We start from the raw sequence: 25,706 nt of genomic DNA, 5'->3' as shown, positions 1-25,706 counted from the left end.
CTTGTATAATCATGTACAAGTAATCACATACATCCCATCACCTTTGCCACATCCATTGGCGAGAAGCTAGTCACAGGTGCTGCTCACACTCAAGGGGAGGGGATTAAACAAAAGTGTGAAGGGGGATCAAGGGGGCCTGCTCACCATACCTGTCCGACCTGCTCACCTGTCCGACCATTTTGGGCAACATTTGGTGTGACTCAGGACTTGGACGGCTGCAGGTCGGCCACACCAGGCAGGGCAAGGCAGGGCAAAGGTACAAAGGTGCGGCAGAAGCTGTGGCAAATCCTCTGTAGACCCTGAAAACTTTGTTTTTGAAGGAATATCTGATTTTTGAGAAAGATCAAAAAGGCTTCCAGGTAGAATTTCCTCAAGTGACTGCTATGAAAGGGACACGCTTTACAGGTTTGTGTAAATTCAGGAAGCCATTGGTAGGGACACAGAGGAAGAACTTAAGAGTAGGAGGACATAGGAAGGTTGCCAAGGTTATCATCTGTACATGACAGAGAAACAGAAAGGAGCAGGAAAAGATTTAGAAACACCTAGGCCTCTGGCAGTGGGATGCAAGAGGTATTGACCAAGTACAATACTCAAGTGAGGGAGCTGAACTAGATACAGAAATTCTGTAGATAGGCAGAGAGGGGCTATTGGTATATTTAGCATTTCCTTCCTGACCAGGAAGGGGAAGCCAGGAAGGCCTTCAGCCTAGATGTCTTTAGAAGGCAAACGAGGGGCCGGCCAAGTGGCGCGTTGGTTAAGAGCTGGCTTGGGACGCCAGCTCTGAGCAGCAGGGCCCTGGTTTGGATCCCATATGAGGGCCAGTGACACTGCCCTCTACAGCTAAGATGCTGAACAACAGCTCCACCTGGAGCTGGGCTGCCGTGAGTCGCCAGTGATGGTGTGGGCTGCAGCCCCTGCTGCAGTGGGCTGCCATAAGCTACCGTGTGTGGCCGGCAGCCAGCATGAACGGCCGGCAGCCGGTGTGAGCTGCCAAGAGCCGCCATGAGTGGCCGTCCAGAGGCCGGCGACTGATCTGCCTCACCCGGGAAGAGCGCAATGATAATACCAACATAGGCCAGTGAAGCAATGTCCTCCACAACTAGACTGAAGAACAAAAGGACAGCAACTTGTCTGTTCCCCTTCCCCGGATTCCCCAGCGCTGTTTTCCTCCCCCAATTCCCCAATAAAATCTTAAAAAAAAAAAAGGAAGGCAAATGAGGACCAGGCCATGCCAGTCTGCCTGTCACCAGGCCTGGGACAGTATTGTGGAGTGATAGGGGACTCAGGGATGTCTGCAGAGACATGTATGTAAAGTAGATGTGATTTTACTGAATGTTTGAACTGTCTTACAGAATAAATCCTACTTAAGAATAGGTCTGACTAAGGCAGGAAACCCCACTTAAAAAATGTTAGAATCAAACAAAGTTATATATGCACTAGACATTTGAAACTCAGTGTCTGATTATATCCTGGGCCATAAAACAAATCCCAATAAATCTAAAATGATTGAAATCAAACAGAGAGTGTTCTCTGAGTACAATGGAATTAGATTAGAAATCAATAACAAGGGCTGGCCAAGTGGCTCAGTTGGTTAAGAGCGAGAGCTCTGAGCAACAGGGTCACTGGGTCGATTCCCACATGGGCCGGTAAGCTGCTGCCGGAGCTGAGCTGCCGCTGAGCTGCCAACAGTTGGCAGGATGGCTCAGTGGTTAGAGTGTGTGCTCTTAGCAACAAGGTTTCCGGTTGGACTCCCACATGGGATGGTGAGCCACGCCCACCCTCAACTAAGATTGAACACTGCACCATTGAGCTGAGTGGCCATGAGCTGCCAACAGGCGGCCAGATGGTGAATGGACTTGGAGCTGAGCTAGCTGCACCCTCCACAACTAAACTAAGATTTAAGGACAACTTGACTGTTCCCCTTTCCCAATTTCCCAACACTGTTCCCCTTCTCCAATAAAAAAAAAAACATCAATAACAACATCTAGAAAAAAAATCAATAATTTGGAAATTAAGCAACATACTTCTATACTATCCATGGTAAAAAAAAAAAATCACCAGGGAAATTAGAAAGTTTCCCAACTGAATGATAATGAAAATACAACTTTTAAAAGTTGGTGTGATGTAGCTAAAGCAGTGCTTGGAGGGAAATTTATAGCTTTAAATGCTTGTATTTGACAAGAAGACATATTCAAAGTTAGACCTAAGATTCCACCTGAAGAAGCTAGAAAAAGAGGGAAGTAAGTAGAAGTTACTAGCAACTAGAAGGAAGGAAATAAAAGCAGAAATCTACGAAGTATAAATGAGAAAAACAAGAAGAGAAAATTAACAAACTCATCATATTTTGTGATATTATTCCTCCCCCTTTTCTAGCCACAACTGATTGGTTGATAATTCATTTGTAGTAAGAGTATGAAATAATAGTTAATTACTTCCTCTTGAGTTCTTGATACTTTCACCTCATAGCCAGAGAGAACGTTTTTGCCAGTAGGTGGCAGCACTGGCACCTTGAAAACCCCGACATGCTGCGTTCTGGGCCGGGTTGGGGACTACTGATTGCCGCTGGGCTGTAAGGGGGTTAATTGAAGACAGGAGAGAGAAAGTCAACTCCAGAAAGCAAATCCTCACTCACACTTAGGACAGGAAAAAGTTAGCGATTTCACAAGAACACTTGAAACCTAAAAGCCCGTGGAATCAATGCTTGAAAACCTTGCTAATTAAAGCCAGGGGTTCTTTTTTGGAGTGCTCTGGATGGGCTTCGGGATCTCAGAAAACGCCGTCTCCCATTGCGTGCAAATCTGGACACCCCCACCCCTTCACCCCTCCGTCGTCCACAGTTTCTTTCTTTCTTTCTTTCTTTTTTTTTTTTTAGGACGTTGCCCCACCAGCCCAAGCTGGCACCATCACTGTGCTCCTCCCGGGCGAGGCAGATCAGTCGCTGGCTTCTGGACGGCCGCTCACGGCTGCTTGAGGGCCGCTCACGCTGACTGCTGGCTACACACGGTAGCCCATGGCAACCCACCTGCAGGCACCCGCGACTCACGGCAGCCCTGGGCTGTCGTTCAGTATCCCAGCTGCAGAGGGCACCGTCACTGGCCCTCATATGTGGGATCCGAACCGGGGCCTTCTGGCATCCCAAGCCAGCTCCCAACCAACGCGCCACTCCGCCGGCCCCACAGTTTCTATGAGTCTCAAAATGAACAGGGATTTAAAACATTTAAGATGCCCTGCTGCAAATGCTCCATTAAACACCACTTAGAAGTAAATCACGCATAAGCCTGGGCTGTAAAGAGAGGTGGTAAAGAGAACTCAGTCCTTAGGTGGGAGAGGCAGTGCATAGCAGCTTTTATAATTTTTTCTTACTGAAGGGTCGTTTGGGGCGGAAAGGGAGAGACCACATTTTGCAGGATTTCTATGTGCGCCAAACGAGGTGCTTTTCACAAATGTCCTCATTTAATCTTTGCAGTAATCCTTCGTGTTTGGTGTTCACATCCTTAACATTATTCCCCCAAATCCCTTAAGAGGGCCTTAATGGAGTGCCGGCTATTGTGGTTCCGGGCTTGAAGTGAATGCACACATTGACTATTCCCCTCTTTTACAGACAAAACTGCCATGCGATTTTCTTTGTTTAAATGAACTTTCCTTTAAAAATAGCCTTTCGTTTGTTTCTTTGGTCTGTCGCTTTCAGTCAAGAGGCACCCTCAGAATTGGCAGCATAAACACAGACGTAAGGCAGGAGCCAATACGATTTTAGGTTGAACTTAGAAAGTGCCGCAACCTCACTTTTCCCATCTCGCGGGCTCCCCAGGTGGCCCGCGGCCCTGGCGCGATTTGGGCGGGAGAATCCGGGGTCGGGGCTCCGCGGCAGCCTCCGCGCTGGGCTGACTAGCGGCGGGGTTTGGGAGGGGGTGGGCTGGGCTCCACGTGGCCGCCGCCGCCAGGTTCGCGGGGTCCCGAACTGCAGCAGGAACAGGCGAGAGGCGCGGGGCGTCCAGTGAGCCCCGGCCCCCGAGCCCAGCGTCCCATGGCGGGCGCCCGGCCGGTCTGCAGCCTTGCGGCCACCCACTAGCCTGGCCGGGCGGCCCCTGTCGCCTCACTCCTCGCAGCCGCGCCCAGGCCCGGGAGACGCCGTGAGGAGGATGAGTCCCCGGAGCCGGCTGCTACTGCCGACCCTCTGCCTCCTGTTCACCGGCGCAGCACCGCGGCGCCGCGCGCCCGCCTCCGCCGACTGCGAGCTCAAGCCCCAGGTAAGGCGCGTCGGGCACGGGCGGGCGGGCGGTCTCCCGGCACCTCCTGCATGGCTACCTTCCGAACCCCGCAAAGCACCGCGCACTTGGTCCCAGAGCCGACTCTGCGGGCGGGGCTCCACCTCCCACGGCGGCGCCTTCTTGCTCGCGCGAACCGCAGCGCCCCTGGCCCCCTCTTAGGCGGGGGCGTAGTCCTGCGGCCGCATGAGACCCTGTCCCCCAGTCCTCGCCATTCGTCAGCCCAAGGCAGACCCGCCGGGGTCTCCTGGTTCTTGCCAGCCTGAGTCGGGGGCGTTTGAGGGACGAGTCGGCCAAGACCGTGTGGGGCCGAGACTTGGGCACCTTTACTTTGGAACTTTGTTCCGCGCTCTCTTCCCTAGTGTTTAATTTCTCCTGCCCTTATCGAAATGGTGAAAGCACCCTGCAGCTGCTTGAGTTAACCTTTGTATTATTCAGTTCGGAGTTAGAAGGGATTTTGGGGAGCCGAAGCCATTCCCCTTATTTTACCCATCTGGGAAACTGAGGCTTAGAGAGGGACCTTTGAGCCCCAGAGCGCATTCGCGGAGGACCACGTCTGACAGCCTCGTGTTCACGCACCCGGCGCTTCCTTAGCTGTTCGCATCGGGGTTGTGCGGACGAGGGCAATCGAGGCGAGGAAAGCCCAGTGAACAGCCGGGGTCCATCAGCCCTCTAGGAACAGAAGACGAGAGGACGCCGGGCAAGTCTCGCGTCTCGGAGGCTGGACCTTTTTTGAGATGAATGTTTCCTTCTCCTGATCCATTTTCTTACGCTCGGAATTTTCTGTCGTTCTCAACTACCTCTCGTCTGTGCGTCGTGGAGGGTGAATGTTGTGTTTGTATCGGTGGGTCCTATCTCTGCATCCCTGTCGCTGGGGAGGGTGAACCCGGGCTTGTCCTGGCCTGTGTGTCCTCGGACGCCAGTTACCGGTGTTCAGGGTCGGCGCATCTTCGCTGGCACCTGCGCAGCATCCGGGGCCGCGTCCACCTCTGGCTGTTCTTAATTTTATTCATCGACCTAAGCGCAACAAAGGAGAGGGTGACCTAATCGACCGGTTTTGGGCGCATGGGGCTGGCCCGAGAGTCGCAGTGTGTTTTTAAGGCGCCTGGGCCGCGGACTCGCCCTCTAGGAAGGCGGGAGGCGCGGAAGCTGGATGGAGAGGGAAGTCCGCACCAGGGAGTTTCAAACTCCGCTGCGGTGTGGCCGCTGCCCGCTCGTTATACAAAGCAGAAGTCCATCCTTTCATATGAAAGCGAAATGTCTCACCTTTACAAAATCTATTACCAACTCGGAATTATGTTATGACCAATGAGTCTTAATAAGGTCTTTCTCTTCGCTTGGATCTGTCTTCATGGGTCTTTTATTTACCAGGTCTCAAACTTATTGTTTTGAGGACCCTTCTACACTCTAAAAAACGATTGAGGTCTCCAAAGAACTTTTATGTATGTGGGCTAACGTAAATATTAATAAAACACAAGAATACACAAGCACTCAGGCCATTAACCGTCAGTGGTGATGCCACGTGCCTGTTGCCTCCAGAAAATTCTATTTGTACACTTGTGAGAGAATGAGAGTGAAAGATGAAAATATCTCAGTATTATGAAGATAGTTCTGACCTTACAGACCTATTGAAAGGGTTGTAGGGACACCGATAGGTCCCTGGATCACACTGAGAATCGCTGTTCTATTCTGTGGACAAACTCTTATCCCCTGCAGAGGTCGGAAGGTCAGTCAGTGGCAGGGCTGTATGCTTGACCTGCATACTGTAGGGCACCGTGGGTGAATCCCTCAGGGGGTTGGGGTCTTTAGATTGTAGAGTGAAGCTCTGGAATCCAGCCTTCAATCCAGTGCAGCGTTTACTATCTATTTCTGGAAGGACTGTGGCTTGAGAGCTGGATTGGTTTTCGTTAATCATTAGACAGTTCTTAGCAGAGAAGTCCGACAGACACTGCAGCCTTTTCTGAGCACCACATAGGCGGTGCCTCGTCCTTATCGATACTCAAACAAAACTCTTGAGTTCTTTATTATTGCTGCCTGTATTCTTTTACATTTGCTGTTTCTTCTCAGGGAGAGCCACATGCTTGCTCCTGTACTTCCATCTGGTCTTTGTTCAAATGTTTCTCAATGAGATCCTTCCTGATGACTTATTAAAGATTATGTCAACCCTACCCCCACTTCTCACCCTGCCTGCCCTCCTCTCTGCTTTCCCTAATTTATTTTTGTCTGTAGCACTTAACTATCATCTGATAAAATTTTTTGTTTATTGTAACAAAAATTATGTAATCTTCATAAGGGTAGGGACCTTTGTTTGCCACTGTATCTCCAGTGCCTAGAAGAGTGTGTGGCCATAGTAGATGCTCAATAAATATTTGTTGAATGGAAAAGGTAAACTAAAGCCAACTTACTTTAGTATCATTCTAGCTGGTCTGCTGAAAAGTACCCTTGGAAAAGTGCAGTTATCACAAGTTCCAGGAAGCTGGGATGGGAGGACCTGTGGGGTGCAGCAGCTTAGGGACTTAGCCGACATTACACAAGTTGTCATTGTGCTTCTTTGTTTCATTGTGTGGATTACACACGTGTGTGTTAACATCTCCAGTGATTCAGTTGATAGAACTTGTGGCTTCTTGTATCTCCATCGTTCATGGCCATGACTTTTTCTTTTAGGATGGTTGCAGCAAGGATTAGAAGGGGCATGTTAATAGTGTTAAGTTTTTTCTTTTAAGTCATCATAATATTAAAACACATGGCTTCCTCTAATAGCATGTGGTGGCCACAACGACAGTGAAATATGGTAGTAGAACAATTTTTTTTTCTTTTGTGGAGACAAACAGCCCTCCTCTGAGGATATCAGTATGAGGGAGGCAGGGGCAGCTGCACCTGTAAGATCAGTGCAGCTGCCTGGGGGCTTGCCCATGTTCAGAGGCAAGGTCCGAGCTCCCTGATCAGACCGCCTGAAGACTTTTCTTTTAGCTGCCCGGCAGGGCACTGTCAGTGGCCAGCAGGGTCGGTTGCTGGTGCAGAGTGGTAGACAGGGTGCCCTACTTGGTCAGGATAGAACCCCATTTATTGAAGAAGCTCTATAAGGTGAGGATTGTTTCTTTAAAAACACTCTAAAACCACTGGCTTAAAAAAAGTGGACCTGGGTTGGCCGAGTGGCTCAGTTGGTTAAGAGCTTGCTCAAGAGTGCGAGCTCTGGGCTGGCTGAGTGGCGCACTGGTTAAGAGCTGGCTTGGGATGCCAGTGGGCCCCGGTTCGGATCCCACAGATGAGGGGCAGTGACACTGCCCTCTACAGCTAAGATGCTGAACAACAGCTTAACCTGGAGCTGGGCTGCCATGAGTCGCCAGCGACAGCGTAGGCTGCAGCCCCTGTGGCAGTGGGTTGCCATGGCTACCGTGTGTAGCCAGCAGCCAGCGTGAGCGGCCAGCAGCAGCCATGAGCGGCAGTCCAGAAGCTGGTGACTGATCTGCCTCGCCCGGGAAGAGCGCAATGATGGTGCCAAGTTGGGCCAGTGAAGCAATGTCCTCCACAACTAGTCTGAAGAACAAAAGGACAGCAACTTTGTCTGTTCCCCTTCTCCCAATTCCCCAGCGCTGTTCCCATCCCCCAATTCCCGAATAAAAAAAAATCTTTAAAAAAACGAGTGCGAGCTCTGAGCAACAGGGTCGCCGGTTTGATTTCCACAGGGGCCAGTGAGCTGCGCCCAAGCTGAGCTGCTGCTGAGCTGCCAACAGGTGGCAGGATTGCTCAGCTGGTGAGAGCACGTGCTCCTGACAACAACGTTGCCTATTTGAGGTGGTGGGCTATGCTAGCCCACAACTAAAGACAGAACTCGGCACCTTGAGCTGAGCTGCCAGCCAGGTGGCTCAGGGGATAGAGTGTGCACTTTTTTTTAAAAAAGATTTTTATTGGAGAATTGGGAGAAGGGGAACAGACACGTTGCTATCCTTTTGTTCTTCAGTCTAGTTGTGGAGGACGTTGCTTCACTGGCCCAAGTTGGCACCATCATTGTGCTCTTCCTGGGGGAGGCAGATCAGTCGCCGGCTTCTGGACGGCCGCTCACAGTGGCTGCTGGCCACTCACACTGGCTGCTGGCCACTCACGCTGGCTGCTGGCTACACATGGTAGCCCATGGCAACCCACCTGCCATCGCTGGCCACTCATGGCAGCCCAGCTCCAAGTTGAGCTGTTGTTCAGCATCTTAGCTGTAGAGAGCAATGTCACTGGCCCTCATATGTAGGATCCGAACTGGGGCCCTCTGGCGTCCCAAGCCAGTTCTTAACTAATGCGCCACTCGGCCGCCCGAGCGTGCACTTTTTTTTTTTTAATTGGGGAATTGGGGGATGGGAACAGCTCTGGGGAATTGGGAGAAGGGGAACAGACAAGGTTGCTGTCCTTTTGTTCTTCAGTCTAGTTGTGGAGGACGTTGCTTCACTGGCCCAAGTTGGCACCATCATTGCGCTCTTCCCAGGAGAGGCAGATCAGTCGCCGGCTTCTGGACGGCCACTCACTGCGGCTGCTGGCCACTCACGCTGGCTGCTGGCTACATACGGTAGCCCATGGCAACACACCGCCACAGGGGCTGCAGCCTATGCCGTCGCCGGCGCCTCACGGCAGCCCAGCTCCAGGTTGAGCTGTTGTTCAGCATCTTAGCTGTAGAGGGCAGTGTCACTGGCCCTCATATGTGGGATCCGAACCGGGGCCCTCTGGCGTCCCAAGCCAGTTCTTAACCATCGCGCCACTCGGCCAGTCCCTGAGCGTGCAGTTTTAACACAAGGCTGCTGGTTTAACTCCTGCATGGGATGGTGGCTATGCCTACCCGCAACTAAGACTGAACTCGGCACCTTGAGCTGAGCTGCTTCCTGGGTGGCTCAGAGGATATAGAGCATGTGCTCTTAACAATGAGGCTGTTGGTTCGACTCCTGCATGGGATGGTGACTATGCCCACCTGCAACTAATTGAACACAACACCTTGAGCTGAGTGGCGCGACTGGACTTGGAGCTGAGCTTGCTGTGTCCTCCACAATTAAGATTGAAGGGCAACAACTTGGCTGTTCCCCTTTCCCAATTCCCCAACACTGTTCCCCTCCCCCAATTCCCCAATAAAAAAAAAAATCTTAAAAAAAAAAGTGGATCTTCCCACCCCGCTCCCGTTGTGTTATCCTGAAAACAGAGAGTGGGAAAAGGTGGCAGCCTGAGCATTTAAAGATGTCAGTATGGACTTACCTGGGCAGGTCATCAGGGCTCAGGAAGGGGAGCTGAATAGATCTTTCTAGATTCGGAGTCAGGTAGCATTCCTGAGCAACAGTGCAGCTGCTAAGGTATTAATTGAAAAAGATACGACTCCGAATCTTCAGTAAAGTCTGCTGTAGGTTAAAGACTCATAATGTGGTGTTTAAAACCCAGGGCTCAGGGCCCAGCCTGCCTGGCTTCAAATCCTGGATTCCCCTCAGCAGAGATGGGATGTTGGGTAACATCATGAACATCTCAAGGCCCCAGTTTCTCTATCTGGAAACGGCCAGTGTCTTATCAGGTTGTGTGTAGCCCTACTTGTTCTCTTCCCATTTTCTCCTGAGTGGGCACCGGACAGGCTCTCACCCCACCAAGACACCAAAACTTTTCCTGTCCAGGTCTCCTGTGACCTCAGTGTTGTCCCATCCAGAGGTCAGTTCTCAAATCTTCCATTTCTTTGGCTCATCAGCCACACTAAACCCATCTGTTTACTTTCTCCTCTTTGAAGCACTTTTCCTTTGATTGGCTTTTTACGCTTCTGATTTTCCTAACAACCTCACTGACCACTACTTGTTCTCTTTTGCTGGCTTTGTTTCTGTCTCATGACTTTGCAAGGTTAGACCATTTCTAGACCTTTTCTCCTATTTATGCTTAGTCCCTTGGGGGAGCTCATCCAGTCCCATGGCTTTAAATAACATCTAAATGGACAGTACCCTCATTTTTATTTGTGGCCCAGGCTTCTGTCAACTTCAGACTCATGCATCCACCTACTATCTTGATTTCCCCACTTGGATGTCTGCTAGGCCGTTCAACTCAACAGGACCAAAACCACACTTCTGACCTTCCCCTCGAATCCTGTTCCACCTCCGTCTTCTTTATTTCAGTTGATGGCAACTTTGTCCTTTTAATTAACCACTTCAGCAAATCCTGTGGTCTCTAGCTTCCAGAACATACCCAGAATCTAATTACATCTTGTCAATTCTATCACTACCACTTTGTTCTCTCACTTGGATTATTTTAGCAGGTTCCTAACTGACCTTGCATCTGCCCTCACTCCTAAATAGTCTCTTCATTGCAGCTGCCAGAATGATCCTGTTAACACATTAGGTCATCTCATATCACTCCTCTCACAAAAACCTGTGCTAGCTTTCATCCTCCTCAGCATAAAAGCCGGAGCCCTTCCAGCAGCCCACAGGCCCCATGTGGCCTGGCCTCCCTCGCCTCTCTGACCTTTGCTCCTGTTTTCCTCTGTAGTCATCCCTCCTCAGGGCCTTTGCACTGCTGTTCCCTCATCCCGGAGAAGAATGCTCTTCTCGCAGACAGCTCCCTGGTTTGCCCTCTCACCTCCTTCATGGCAAGGCTTAAATGTCTTAGCAGACATTCAACAACTTTCCTGATCACCCTATTTAAGACCGCATCCCTTCTCCCCCAGCACTCCCTGCTCCCTTTCCCACTCTCATTTTCTCCACAGCAGTTATCACTACCATACCCGATGCAGGGAACTGTGTTGCTTTCACTGCTGTGTTCCTAGTGTCCTAAAATATACTAGTGCCCAGTGCCTGGCACATGGTAGGCGCAGCATAAATAATTATGGAACAAATGAATGTTGAACGAATGCAGTAGGACAATCCACGTGCAATGCTTGGGTGGTGCCTGGCACATAGTGAACATTCAATAATAGCCAGCGGCTCTCAGCATCATTATTGTTATCACATGGCTGGATGCCAGAACATGAGTCTTGTGATGTTTTTTAATCTGAGCAGTTTTCAGTGAAAAGATCATATAAGGACCCTATTTCTAGACTAATAATAATTGGAAAGGCAACAATAAAATAATTAAATAAAAATGGGTATATATATTGGGTTGTCGGAAAAGTCATAAGGTAGTTTTTCTATGTTTTTCGTTGCAAAAATGCGACATGACTTTTTTGACAACCCAATAGTTGAACAGACTTTGTTTAAATAGAAGTGCAGGTATTTTGAGGTAGGATGGGACTTTAGGGAGATTACATGAATTGCGTAAGAATAAACCAAAAGCAAACCAAAATTTGCAGTGCTCCTCCTGCTCCTCTCCCCCCTTCATGCACACCATGAATTTGCCGTATGGGTTTGGTTTTCCTGGGAACATATTTGTTTAATATTATGGTCTTCTGATAGATGACAGTGAATTAGGTGCCCATGGGTTTAATAATAACATTTTGGCCCTTTTGCTGAGTCTCCCAGTTGGAAACCATGTAGAAGTTTTTTGGTGGACTGCATGGGACTTCTGACCAGATATCTTATATAAGTCAGTGGTGCCCAGTTGTATCACCATCCAGGAACCCTTTGATTATCAACTCTACCCCCTAAAATGAACAAATAACTAAGCTAAACCTATGCTTCAAAGGCCACTTCTAGCAAACTAGCTGCATTTATAGGTAATTATTTTGTTGCCTATTTGAAATTAACCAAAGCTGTAACTGTCAGTCTCAGCTTTTGATTAGCATTTAGTTAACTAGTGTTTTTTTTTACAGTTTGATCTAATTCTAACCAACAGAGAGACATTTGATTGCTTAATTAGCCTGGGCAACCATTCTTTGATAGATGTACAATTTCCATTTGGCTTTTTGAAGTATTTAAATAACCCTGGGGACCCTCATTATTCCATAAGAGGATGTCTGAGGTCTGGCTGGAGACCTTGTACATGATTCTTCTCTTAATATTTACTTAACCATGAATGCATTTTAAAATACATTTTTTCTTTCATTTGTTCATTCATTTAATGATTACCCATCTAAGTTGTTTATCACCATACCTATGACAGGGGTTGTTATATAACTTCTACAGATGAGAAAACTGAGGTACAGAGAAATGAAGTGGCTTTAAAAATTCTCAGTGGGGTAGCTGAGACAGAAGCAGAATTTAGACTTTTTTTTGCTCAGTTATTGCACTCATAAAAAGGTGGGTGTGTGAGCAGAATTGTAATTTAAGTACTTTAAAAAACAAGGTCATAGGCTGGGGGCTAGCAATATATATTCTGGTTGGCTTGCAGGGCATTTAAGAAAATTGAGGCAACATTTTTCAACTGGAAGATTTTTTTAAAGTCAGAATTTCTAGTTTCTTTTGAAAAGTCCATTCTGGAGCACCAGGCCTGATCCTATGTGGCCAGCACTGCCTTCGGCTGCTTAGCCAATATCCTTTATTGAGAGGTATGGACTCCTTTGCCGCTGACCTGCCCCCACTGCACCCCTGCCCATGTGTTTACCTGCCTGCCTCTGCCCTCATCTGAATGGTGAGAGGGTGTTTTTGTGGAAGGCTGCAAGGTGGCAGGGGGAGAAGAGAAGGTTGAAGGCTGTGAGAATAGGGCCCCTGCTTTAACCAGTTCCTGTTAAAGGAACTGTCTTCTATTTTGAGATTCTGAATGCTATTTCACTTGAAAACAGATTGCTGCTGCTTGAACAATAACACACAAATGCAAATGCAGTCCATCCTCATTATTTGTAGATCCCATATTTGTGATTTCACCTCCTTGTTAAAATTGATTTGTAACCCCTTGTGCTTATGGTGCTTTCATGGTCATTTGCAGACGTGCCCAGCACTGCAAAAGATTTGAGTTGCCTGATGCACACACATTTCCAGCTGAGGCTGAATAAGTTGGTGCTCTGTCTTGTCGTTTTGGCTCTCAAACTATTAACAAGTAAACAAGCGTCCTTTTTGTGGTCTACTGAATGCCACGTTTTTTGCATTTTTGTGCTTTTTGAAGGTGATTTCACTGTTTAAAATGGCCACAAGTGTAGTGCTGAGGTTCTGCCTGGTGTTTCTAAGAACAAGAGGCTGTGATATGTCTTACAGATAAAATATGTGTTAGATGAGCTTCATTCAGGCATGAATTACAGCACTGTTGGCTGTGAGTTCCATGTTCATGAATCAACACCATTAAATAAGGCGTCTTTCAACAAAAGCACACATGAAACAAGGCTACGTATCGGTCTGTTGATGAATGTTGTGACCAGGGGCTTGCAGGAACCTAACCCTGTGTTTCCCCTAGGAGCAGTGGTCAGTAATCGGTAATCCAGTGTCCATGGTGACTTTGTAGAGCATAACTATGACAAATAATAAGGATTGATGATATGTTGAAAACCCATAATGCAGGAAAACATGCTACTTAAAAGGCTGCTTAAATTAAAGCCTATTGTAAAGGGAATGCTTTCCAAATATTTCCTATAAACATGGATTTTCACATTTCTGGGTTGTTTGATGTGTAGTTCACCTCACGAGTATGTCTGACCTTTGCATTTCACTCCTTCAGGGCTGCTTTGTATGTTTCTTTGTACAGTGTCTCTTAATAAATAGACACTTCATAAATGCCTGCTGTTGAGACTGAGAAGCACCCAGGGTCAACGGGCACTCAATGGCCTGGCCTCGGGTGGATGTGAACCAGAAGCTTTTGTAAGAAAGAAATGCTATAGGATAACCCATGTGCTAAAAGAATAGGAGCAAATTGTGAAATCAGGGACTCATAAGCACCATAATGTTGGCCTTGGCTGCACATTGGAATCACCAGGGGAGCTTAAAAAATAGCCCTTGTGATTCTACCTCCAGAGATCCTGATGTGACTGGTCTGAGGTGGGAAACCCAGATATTGTACTTTTGAAAGCTTTGCAGGTGATTCCAGTGTACAACTAGAGTTAAGAGTCTCTGCCTTTGGAAGTGTTGGATTGAGATCTGAAGAAGCGAAGGCTATCAGATCTGCCTGGGAGGTAACAGTGGGCTCCTCAGGTGTTCCTTACCTCCACCAGGAGCATCCTTGGAGTCTCTTGAGAGTCCCTTCTTTAACTCCTGCCCAGTTCATTACTAGAGCAGGTATGGGGCAAATTCAAATATTGCTATTGCTTTCTTGTCTTTAATCAACATTTTGATTGGAAAGGGGAAAAGAATGCTGAAATGCAGGCTGCACTGAGGACTCCTGCTCTTGGCAGGTGAATCTTCCTGAACTCAAAATCTGAATCATATTTTGGTAATTTTTCTCCTGCAATGTGACTTATCTCTCCAATTTATTTTCTCCTCTTAGGTGCCTAGCCCTCCATATCATGCCTTGATGTTGTCTCCTTTTCTTTTAGCAAAGTGAATTGAATTCTTTCTTGTGGACCATAAAGAGAGACCCGCCATCTTACTTCTTTGGCACAATCCATGTCCCATACACCCGGGTTTGGGACTTTATCCCGGACAATTCCAAGGAAGCTTTTCAGCACAGCAGCATCGTGTACTTCGAGCTGGACCTCACGGACCCCTACACTATCTCGGCCCTCACTAGCTGTCAGATGCTGCCACAGGGCAAGAACCTCCAGGATGTACTCCCTAGGGACATCTACTGCCGCCTCAAGCGCCACCTAGAGTATGTCAAGCTCATGATGCCCTCATGGATGACCCCAGACCAGCGTGGTAAGGGTCTCTATGCAGACTACCTCTTCAATGCCATTGCTGGTAACTGGGAGCGCAAGAGGCCAATCTGGGTCATGCTCATGGTCAACTCCCTGACCGAAGTAGACATTAAGTCCCGTGGGGTGCCTGTCTTAGACCTGTACCTTGCCCAGGAGGCTGAACGGTTGAGGAAACAGACGGGGGCGGTGGAAAAGGTGGAAGAGCAGTGCCATCCACTGAATGGGCTGAACTTTTCACAGGTAAGAACCGTTTTTGCATGATGGACTTGGCATTTGATTGTGTGAGTGAATCTGCTGGATTATAATGTAGGAGATGGACCAGGAGCTCAGTTTATCTAAAAAATGTCTTTGCTCAAGAATATTATCCTGGGGATTAAAGAGTAAGTTTAGTAGTCAGTTATGTCACTTATTTGTATATTACCAAGAGAGGACACTTACTTTTTCTTGTCATCCCAACAAGTATTGCATGGTTTTATTGCTCGTTTTAATTCAGGTCATTCATTAAGAAGTTGTTTTGAGAGGATGTGGAAAATGTGAATACCATACTGGCTGTCATAGGGTATGGCCTGGTTTGAAAATGGTACTAACCAGGTCTCTTTGAGATCATTGTTGTCTCTCTTCATGACATTCCCCCAAGACATTCCTTTCCAAGGCAGGAGTATGCTCCTCTTATGTATAGATCCTACCTCAGGGTATTGGAATTTAGGTTGATGTTCAAGAAGTTCTTCACTTTTCACAAGGAAAGTAATATTAATACTTTATCAACGTGCTATTGTTTAATTGTTTTGGTGCAATTTGTTGTTGATATTTTATTTTTTAAAAAAGATTTTATTGGGGAATTGGGGGAGGGGAACAGCGTTGGGGACTTAGGGAAGGGGAACAGACAAGTTGCTGTCTTTTGGTTCTTCAGTCTAGTTGTGGAGGATGTTGCTTCATTGGCCCATGTTGGTATTATGATCATTGCGCTCTTCCCAGCTGAGGCAGTTGGTTGCCGGCCATTGAACGGCTGCTCACGGTGGCTCACGGTGGCTCACGGCGGCTCATGCTGACTGCCGGCCACTCACAGTAGCTCACGGCAGCCCACTGCAGCCCCACTGCAGCCTACGCTGATGCTGTTGACTCATGGCAGCCCAGCTCCAGGTCAAGCTGTTGTTCACCATCTTAGCTGTAGAGGGCGCAGCGTCACTGGCCCATGTGGAAGCCGAACCAGTGGCCCTGCTGCCCAGAGCTCCGGCTCCCAAGAAAACTCTTAACCAACGAGCCACTCGGCCGGCCCTGTTGTTGATATTTTAAAGTGCACTAGATACCTCTGGGGGCCAATGGGAATTTGGCAATATGAAGTAAGCATTGTTGTTTTGCAGATATTCTCAGTGGTTGGCCTTGGGATGTTGGTCCTCAGAATAAAACCCAACTATCTAGGGCTTAGCAGATCTTGGAATGCTGAACTCAGATTGTTATTTAAAGGTTTTAAGGGCATTAAACAGTCTAAAAATTGTGTTGGTGCATTGATAGTGAAATTTTTAGGGAATTTACCTTGCTAAAATTCTATAATAGTAATAAATACTCAGATGCTAAGATATAGTATTTGTTTGACACATTGAGATTTATAGACAAGATAAGGGATCACTAATTGTCTACATTGATGTCTTGGGGGAGTTTTCTGCCATTGTTTTGGAAACCTAAAGAGCCGCTATTTTAACTTTTTCAATGTATGTATTTATTTATTTAGCTGAGCCTTCCTTCTCAGCTCTGGACGGGAATCAAACCAGTGACCTTGTTGCTCAGAGCTCGCACTCTTGAGCGAGCTCTTAACCAACTGAGCCACTCAGCCAGCCCTCAATATTTGTATTTAATACAATGTTTTGTAAAAGAAAGGTACTTTGATTTAAAGGCTCAATGATTTTGACTTTACAGGTTTCAAATTTGTGAGCATTTTTACTTGAGCCATGCCTTCTTTTATACTTCCAATTGAGAGGGAAAAAGGCTTGGAAATGAAATGTCATCTTAAGCAAGATACCTTTTTTTTTTTTTTTTAAAGATTTTATTGGGGAACTGAGGAAGGGGAACAGCCAAATTGTTGTCCTTCAATCTGAGTTGTGGAGGGTGCATGTAGCTCAGCTTTAAGTCCAGTCGCCATCCAGCCGCCCAACGGCAGCTGCAGGCCACTCAGCTCAAGGTGCCATGTTCAATCTTAGTTGCGGGTTGGGGGTTGGCGTAGCCCACCATTCCATGCGGGAGTTGAACTGACAACCATGTTGTTCGGAGCATGTGCTCTCACCAGCTGAGCCATCCCACCACCTGTTGGCAGCTCAGCGGCAACTCAGCTTGGGCACAGCTCACTGGCCCATGTGGGATTTGGACTGGTGACTCTGTTGCTCAGAGCTCGCGCTCTTAACCAACTGAGCCACTCGGCCGGCCCCTTAAGCAAGATATCTTTGAAGGAAAGTGTGTAGCACTGTCTCTTAAGGTAATACATTTAAGAGACATATTAGAGCACTATAGTTATACACTAGACCAGTGGTTCTCAACCTGTGGGTCGCGACCCCTTTGGGGAGGTCGAACGACCCTTTCACAGGGGTCGCCTGAGACCATCAGAAAACAAAAAGATATTTACATTATGATTCATAACAGTAGCAAAATTACAGTTATAGAGTAGCAACGAAAATAATTTTATGGTTGGGGGTCACCACAACATGAGGAGGTGCATTAAGGGCATTAGGAAGGTTGAGAACCGCTGCACTAGAGTGTCATGTTGATTTCATGACAGATTCCTAAGGTTCATGTAGGCATTTAATTGTTCATAAACTAAATTTTTTAGAAGACCTTGAGGTTAAAACAATGAGGTTAGAGTTGTTTAAATTTAGGAGGAAAAAGTTATGTGACTTATTCCTGAGATTTTTTTTTAAATGTAACTCCCTATGTTTTATTCATAAACAGTAAAATACAACCTAAGGGTATAGCTCAGTGATGTTTAGCATATGCATATACCCATATAACTACCACTCAGATCAATGTGTTAAACATTTCCATCAGCCCAGAAAGTTAGTGTAAAGGTTTGATTGAAGCATAACTACACAGAAACGTACGCTTGATGAATTTTCACAAACATAGCCATGTGCCCAGCACTCGGGGCAGGAAACAGAACAGCACCAGTTCCCCAGAAGTCCCTCTTCCCCGCCCCCCTACCCCCACTGTCCCGAACATCTTTGAGCATAAATTATTTGGCTGTTTTAGAACTTCACATACATGGAATTACCCAGCATGCCCCTGTTAGGGCTTGGCATCCTTTGCTCAGCATTACTTTTGTGATTCACCTGTGATGCTGTGTGTAGTTGTCCATCATTCACTCTCATTGCTGTGTAGAATTCCATCAGAGTATTTGGGGCAGTGGTTAATGGGGTCTCCTTTCTCAGTAAGTCCGCAGTACGGTAAGATCATATGTACTCGTTTTAATAGAAGACAAGCCCTAACTCATTCCCTAGGGCCCCTTTCTTCTCCTGCTCATTTGAGAGGTTCCTACTTCCTTGTTCTCTGCAGCTCTGAAGAAATAAGTCAGTGGGTGCCTGACTACTCAGTGAGCTGGGTGGCTGCCTGGTCATCCAGCTGCCTGAGAGAGGCAGAGGGCAGAGGAGAGAGGAGAGAGGGCATATGCTCCAGGAATCCCCACCCACCTTTGGATTGTGGGGTGGAGGCAGGAGGTTTGTAAGAGATTGAGGCACAGCTGAGGCTGACACACTCCAGGTACTGAGAGGAGCACTGGATCCAGAGTCAGATGTACTGGGGTTGGAATTTCCGCAGTGTCACCAGGGTGTGACCTTGAGCTGTTCTCTTAATCTCTCTCAACTTCGCTTTCTCATCTTTCATCTGACAATCATCCTGTTGTCAGCAGCAAACAAAATAGTAAATTGGAAAACACTTCATAAATACTCTACAGATAGAAGGGGAAGAGAACTAACAGTGTCTTCTATGAGCCAGGTCGCATTGATTTTTTTTACATTTAACCTTCAGAATTTTACAAGATGGGCAGTATCATCCCTATGTGATAGATGAGAAAACTGAAACCCAGTGAGTTTAGAAAACTTGCCCATGATTGCATAGCTGACAGATGAAGGAATTTGGGTTTGATATCAGATATGTTAAAGGTCATGGTGACTTTGAGTCTTCAACAGGATCTTTGTGGTCAGTGTGAGACCCTGTGTTTTGAGTTGCAGCAGAGGATTCTGGACGCCTGTTCTCTAATTCATTAGCTACTGGCCACACGTGACTGGCCATTGAGCACTTAGATCGTGGCTAGTGTGACCAAGGCAGTACATTTTAAATTTTACTTAATTCTAATGAAAGTTTAAGAACTGATAGTTGATTCATTTTAAGTACGTTTGAAAAAACTTGGGAATGTGAATCTCCTTTTTCAACTATAAATTTTATGAAATTGAACTACAGATCAAGATTTTAGTGAAAATCTAGTGTCCAAATTGAGATGTGTTGTGAGTAGAAAATACACAACAGATTTGAAGACCAAGAATGAAAAACCAATGTAAAATATATCATAAATAATTTTTTATGCTGATTACATGTAGAGATGGTAATACTTTGAATGTATTGGGTTAAATAAAATATGTTATTAAATTTAATTTCACCTGCTTTTTTCCTATTTAATGTGGCTACTAGCAAGTTTAAAATTAGATATGTGGCTCACACTATATTTCTAATTTACCCAGATTGTTTCTGGACGAGTGTGTCTGAGGCAGGTACACTTGGAGGCTGTGCTGCCTGTGACTGGTCCCAGCTCTGTACCCTTTGTCCACCTGCCTCATCAGGGCTCAATTCTGGGGAGCCTCTAAATGCCTATGATTGCTACTCTGGCATCAGTTTTTCTCCATTGACTTGCAATGCTCTTTGATGATGATTATTATTTTTATTGGAGAACAAACAGTGTGTTTTTCCAGGACCCATCAGCTCCAAGTCAAGTAGTTGTTTCAACTTGTTGTGGAGAGCACAGCTCAGTTGCCCATGTGCATCAAACCGGCAACCTTGATGTTATGAGCACTGTGCTCTAACCAACTAAGCTAACCGGCTGCCCCAATGCTCTTTGATTTTAGCACATCATCATTACACACAAACATGAACACACATACACTCAGTCACTCATATTCATTCAGTTTCTGCACTTTCCATTTTATTCCATTGATTTGTTTGCCCATTTCTGCATCAATAACATATTCTTAATGACTGTAAGCTTTATGCTATATTTAAAAATTTGATGGTGATGTCACTTTTCTTAATGATTCTTAACATCATGTTGATTATGATTTTGTTAATTTCTAGATGAATTTACAGTTTTCCTTAGGTTAAGCCCTATAATCCAAGAACATGTTATCCTCTCTATTTATTTTAATCCTCTTTTTTATGTTGTAGAGTTCTTGATCTAGATTTTGCTCAGTTCATAAGTTTCTTCATTGTTTTTAACCTTGCATCGGGTGCAACTGATCTCACAGATTCATTGCACACAAATTTTCAAATATCTAACAGTTAACTTAAATATTGTGACTCATCGCTTTCGTATCTTCCCCCTCTACTGTAACCTATCGCCAGTCATGTTTGTGACTTAGTACAGTAAAGATGTATTTCATATTTGAAAGTTTGTGTGCAATGAACCTGTGAGATCAGTTGTGCCCGATGGAGGGTTAATATAAATCAGGAATATTTCAAATAAAAAGTCATAATATAACCTTTCTCATCAGTTCATATAGTTCTGTGTAATTAAACTTGTTCTGCTTGAACCCAATTTTCCCATTAGTTCTCTTAACCTTGCCTGATAGTTGAGGGTGATAAGGTCAGTGATAATTCCAAGAAGTTTGCATGTCTGTCCATTAAGGCTTGTATGGTTTGCTCAATGAAGTGGGTGCCTAGAAATTTTGGAAGGTGTACCCCAAGTGGGAAACACATTTTCTAACAGTTTCTTTGCCATGTGAGGGCATCAGCCTTGTGGGAGGGGAAAGTTTCAACTCATCCAAAAAAAAAACAAACAAACCAAAAAAACCCTAAAACAAAGCAAAAAAACCCAAAACACCACTAAAATACACATACAAGAACACATTGATAACCCACACTAAGTGGCAGCTGAATAAAATCCAGCTTAAATGTCTATGATGAATGAAAAAACGCAAAAACTGAAAAAATGCCAGGAGCTGGGAAGAACCAAGCAACCATCTTGGGTTTTCCATAGCCCCCACTATTCATTTATTGTAATTTACAGACTTAATCATTTTTATGTCTCTGGTTCAGAAACAGAGTGTTGCCATGTAACAAGAACATCAGGATGGCAAAAGTCTGGCAAGGAGGCGTCATTTTTACAAAAACACAATGGACTTCACCCTCATGTGCCACAATCTAATACTCAGGTTCAGTCATTTTAGTGAGTCTCTGAATTTTTTTTTAAAAAAAGATTTTATTGGGGGGCCGGCCGAGTGGCGTGATGGTTAATAACTCGCTTGGGATGCCAGAGGGCCCCGGTTCGGATCCCACATATGAGGGCCAGTGACACTGCCCTCTACAGCTAAGATGCTGAACAACAGCTCAACCTGGAACTGGGCTGCCATGAGTCGCCGGCGACGGCGTAGGCTGCAGCCCCTGTGGCAGTGGGTTGTCATGGGCTACCGTGTGTGGCCAGCAGCCAGCGTGAGCGGCCAGCAGCCGCAGTGAGCGGCCGTCCAGAAGCCGGCGACTGATCTGCCTCGCCAGGGAAGAGCGCAATGATGGTGCCAACTTGGGCCAGTGAAGCAACATCCTCCACAACTAGATTGAAGAACAAAACGACAGCAACTTGTCTGTTCCCCTTCCCCCAATTCCCCAGCACTGTTCCCATCCCCCCAATTCCCCAATAAAAATCTTAAAAAAAAAAAAAGATTTTATTGGGGAATTGGGGGAGGGGAACAGTGCTGGGGAATCAGGGGAAGGGGAACAGACAAGTTGCTGTCCTTTTGTTCTTCAGTCTAGTTGTGGAGGATGTTGCTTCACTGGCCCATGTTGGTATCATCTTGCACTCTTCCCGGGTGAGGCAGATTGGTTGCCTGCCTCTGGATGGCCGCTTACGTGGCTCTTGGCAGCTCACACCAGCTGCCGGCCACTCACGCTGGCTGCTGGCCACACACAGTAGCTTATGGCAGCCCACTGCAGCAGGGGCTGCAGCCTACGCTGTCACCGGCGACTCACAGCAGCCCAGCTCCAGGTGGAGCTGTTGTTCACCATCTTAGCTGTAGAGGGCAGTGTCACTGGCCCTCATGTAGGCTCTGAACTGGGGCCCTGCTGCTCAGAGCTGGCATCCTAAGCCAGCTCTTAATCAACGCGCCACTCAGCCAGCCCAGTGTGTCTCTGAATTTTGATGACAGACATCTTATTCAGGACTCTGAGATTTCTGGCAATTTCACATCTATTTCTAGAACATTTATAATATATACTTATACAAATACAACATAAAGAAGACCCAATCCTATTTTTTTAAAAGATTTTTTATTGGGGAATTGGAGGAGGGGAACAGTGTTGGGGAATTGGGGAAGGGGACCAGCCAAGTTAAGATTGCCCTCAATCTTAGCTGTGGAGGGCACCAGTCACCATCTGGCTTCCTGTCAGCAGCTCGTGGCCTCTAAGCTCAAGGTGCTGTGTTCAATCTTAGTTGTGGGCGGGCATAGCCACCATCCCATGTGGGAGTTGAAACAGCAGCCTTGTTGTTAAGAGCACATGCTCTATCCACTGAGCCATCCGGGTGGCAGCTCAGCTCAAGGTGCCGAGTTCAGTCTTAGTTGCAGGTGGGTGTAGCCCACCATCAAACAGGCAGTCTTGTTGTTACACTAGCTGAGCCATCCTGCCACCTGTTGGCAGCTCAGCAACAGCTCAGCTTGGGCACAGCGTCACTGGCCCATGTGGGAATCGAACCGGCAGCCCTATTGCTCAGAGCTCGCACTCTTAAGCCAACTGAGCCACTCAGCCGGCCCTGACCCAATGCTATTTTTTATTTGACAGTGCTTCCCTTGTAATTTCAGCACACCAAAATAATCCTATAAGTTTAATATTTCTCTTTTGTAAAGAGAGAAAACTAATCTTTTGAAGTGTTCCAAGGGCCCTTCTGGAACACATCAAAGTTATTCTCAGGTCAAGACTCTATAATTTAAATTTTGGGAAGTTTACCAAAATATATCAAGAGATTTGGACATTTGACTAAATAGAATCTTAAGTAATTATGAAGCAACACTTAATTATCCATGTAACCAAAGTGGCAAGAGAAAATTTCAAAGAAAAATACAGACGTTTACATGACTGTTAGCAAAACTTAGTTCTTACTATTGAGGAGATTCACTTTTCTTAAGTAATCAAGGACCTGATTCAGACAACATAAAACACAGAACATTATTTTGGTAAAACAGAGAATCTGCTTTCTAGGCAGAAAAAAATTTCACAATATCAGTAGCAAACCAATAGTTGTTTTAGCAGAGAGAAAAAAAACCAAACTCTAATTTTGCATCACCTTACTTTTGATATTTAAATTCACTTACTTGATTAAAATTTTCTTTCTCAAGATTCTTTTCCCACAAACCTTCTATAACTTTCCTTTTTACATTCAGAGTTTTGTCTTATTTTTCTCTTTTCCATTCTGAAACAACCAGCTTTACTTTAGGACAAAATTAATTTCCTTTCCCTCAAAAATACATCTCCAGGGCCGGCCGAGTGGCGTGATGGTTAAGAACTGGCTTGGGACGCCAGAGGGCCCCGGTTTGGATCCCACATATGAGGGCCAGTGACACTGCCCTCTACAGCTAAGATGCTGAACAGCAGCTCAACCTGGAGCTGGGCTGCTGTGAGTCGCCGGCGACGGCATAGGCTGCAGCCCCTGCTGCAGTGGGCTGCCATGGGCTTCTGTATGTAGCCAGCAGCCAGCGTGAGCGGCCAGCAGCCGCAGTGAGTGCCCATCCAGAAGCCGGCGACTGATCTGCCTCTCCTGGGAAGAGCGCAATGATGGTGCCAACTTGGGCCAGTGAAGCAATGTCCTCCACAACTAGACTGAAGAACAAAACGACAATAACTTGTCTGTTCCCCTTCCCCAATTCCCCAGCGCTGTTCCCATCCCCCAATTCCCCAATAAAAATCTTTAAAAAAAAAATCTCCATATACATACCCTTTTTAAAAAAAATCCAAAACATAGTCTATTTTTTGTGTATATGCTTTTCTTGTTTTCCCTCATATTATTAATTTTAAAGCTTTAATTGCATATATTAGAATTCTTAATCTTTAAAAACCTTAATTATGGAAAACTAAGAAATAAGCAATTGTGAACTGTTATACCAGTATTCTTTAGATTTATACATTTATGAACACATTTAATAATTTCTAAAATTTCCTCATTGCATAATTTTTTTAATGTGGCACAAGACATGTTTACTAATTGACCCAAACATCTTTAGTTCCTCTCTTAATAAGCAAAAAGTAGATAAACCTATGCTCATTAATTAATGTTTCATTGTTTTATCTTATGAAATGGTCTATTTGGAAATGGTCTAGAGTAGACATTTTATGAATATCCATCATTTAATTTATCTAGCAAAACTTTTAAAGTTTCAAAGTTACCAAAGAGGTTTAGGAAACCGTTTTTAACAATATAATTATTGCTAAAGAGTTCATGTAAAAAGAAGCCTTTTGTCTTACTTACATTTATTTAATTTACTTGTTTCTAGAAATTAAATTTAGATCACTTATGAAAATTTTATTTATTTATTTCTTTTTTTTCTTTTCTTTTTTTAGCTGAGCCATCCTGCCACCTGTTGGCAGCTCAGTGGCAACTCACCTCGGGCCGGGAATAGAACCGCTGTTGCTCAGAGCTCGCACTCTTGAGCGAGCTCTTAACCAACTGAGCCACTCTGCTAGCCCTGAAAATTTTATCATACCAAGTTGCTTTTCTTGTTGACAAATTTTGCAACAGAGATAACATGAACTTATTTGGCTAATAAACCCAAGTAGAATAAAAGTATTATTTAATACTTATTATTCTAAAGATATACCTATTTAACCAAACCAAACTCAAACCAGCTTTAATATCAAATATTTCCCCAGATCATGTGATTCTGAAAAGCATTTGGATTAATTTCTGTCCTTTTTTTGAGAATTCTCATATAAGAACTTGTTTGTTTAAGCCAATTTAATAGAGCTCCTTTTTAAAAAAACAATTAACAATACCATCCGGAGGTAGAAAAACACCATAAGACACACTTGAACAGACAAACAGATCTGAACAGAAACCTCCTAGCCTTCATTTAAAAATTACTGCCATAGGATGGATAAGATAATGTAAAGGAACAGTTGGATCCAAACTGTGTTTCTGGCAAAATAAATTAAGATTACCTGTTTAGATGGCTAAAGCCTTTTCTTACTAATATTTGTGGAGAAAGTACTTAAGATTTGCATTTGTCATTGGCAAAGGAGCCTTGGAGCCGTAGAAGCAGTTCGTGCTTTCAGAAACACGTTAGTCTCCCATTTGTTCTCCCTTCAGTTGTAGGAATTGATAAAGATAGGTTGGCTTCAGCTGCTTCTAGAGCTGCGTTTTTTATTTCACAAAGATTTTTAAGATAACAGTTGCTCTTCAAATTAGGGTTGAAATTTACTTGACATCATAGGTCGACCTACATGTCTAACTACATAATCTCTAATTTGCTTCTTTTCCTCTAGGTATATAGTTTGTTTTTTTTTTAAAGATTTTTATTGGTGAATTGGGGGGATGGGAACAGTGCTGGGGAATTGGGGGA

General features: G+C 45.5%; 1 protein-coding gene across 1 annotated transcript in view; it reads left to right on the top strand.

Annotated features, from left to right (window-relative positions):
• The first annotated feature begins 4,139 nt into the window (after nt 1-4,139).
• The window catches only part of TRABD2A (TraB domain containing 2A), a 69,396-nt gene continuing 47,829 nt past the window's right edge, over nt 4,140-25,706 (top strand). The window contains exons 1-2 of the mRNA XM_019623747.1: nt 4,140-4,247; nt 14,596-15,156. Coding sequence (XP_019479292.1) covers nt 4,140-4,247; nt 14,596-15,156 — 669 coding nt within the window. The remainder of the gene's footprint in view (nt 4,248-14,595; nt 15,157-25,706) is intronic.

This window comes from Hipposideros armiger, unplaced genomic scaffold, assembly GCF_001890085.2.
Source record: "Hipposideros armiger isolate ML-2016 unplaced genomic scaffold, ASM189008v1 scaffold_561, whole genome shotgun sequence".
Lineage (NCBI taxonomy): Eukaryota > Metazoa > Chordata > Mammalia > Chiroptera > Hipposideridae > Hipposideros > Hipposideros armiger.
Note: the sequence above shows the minus strand (reverse complement) of the source record. Positions and strands in the feature narration are given on the sequence as shown.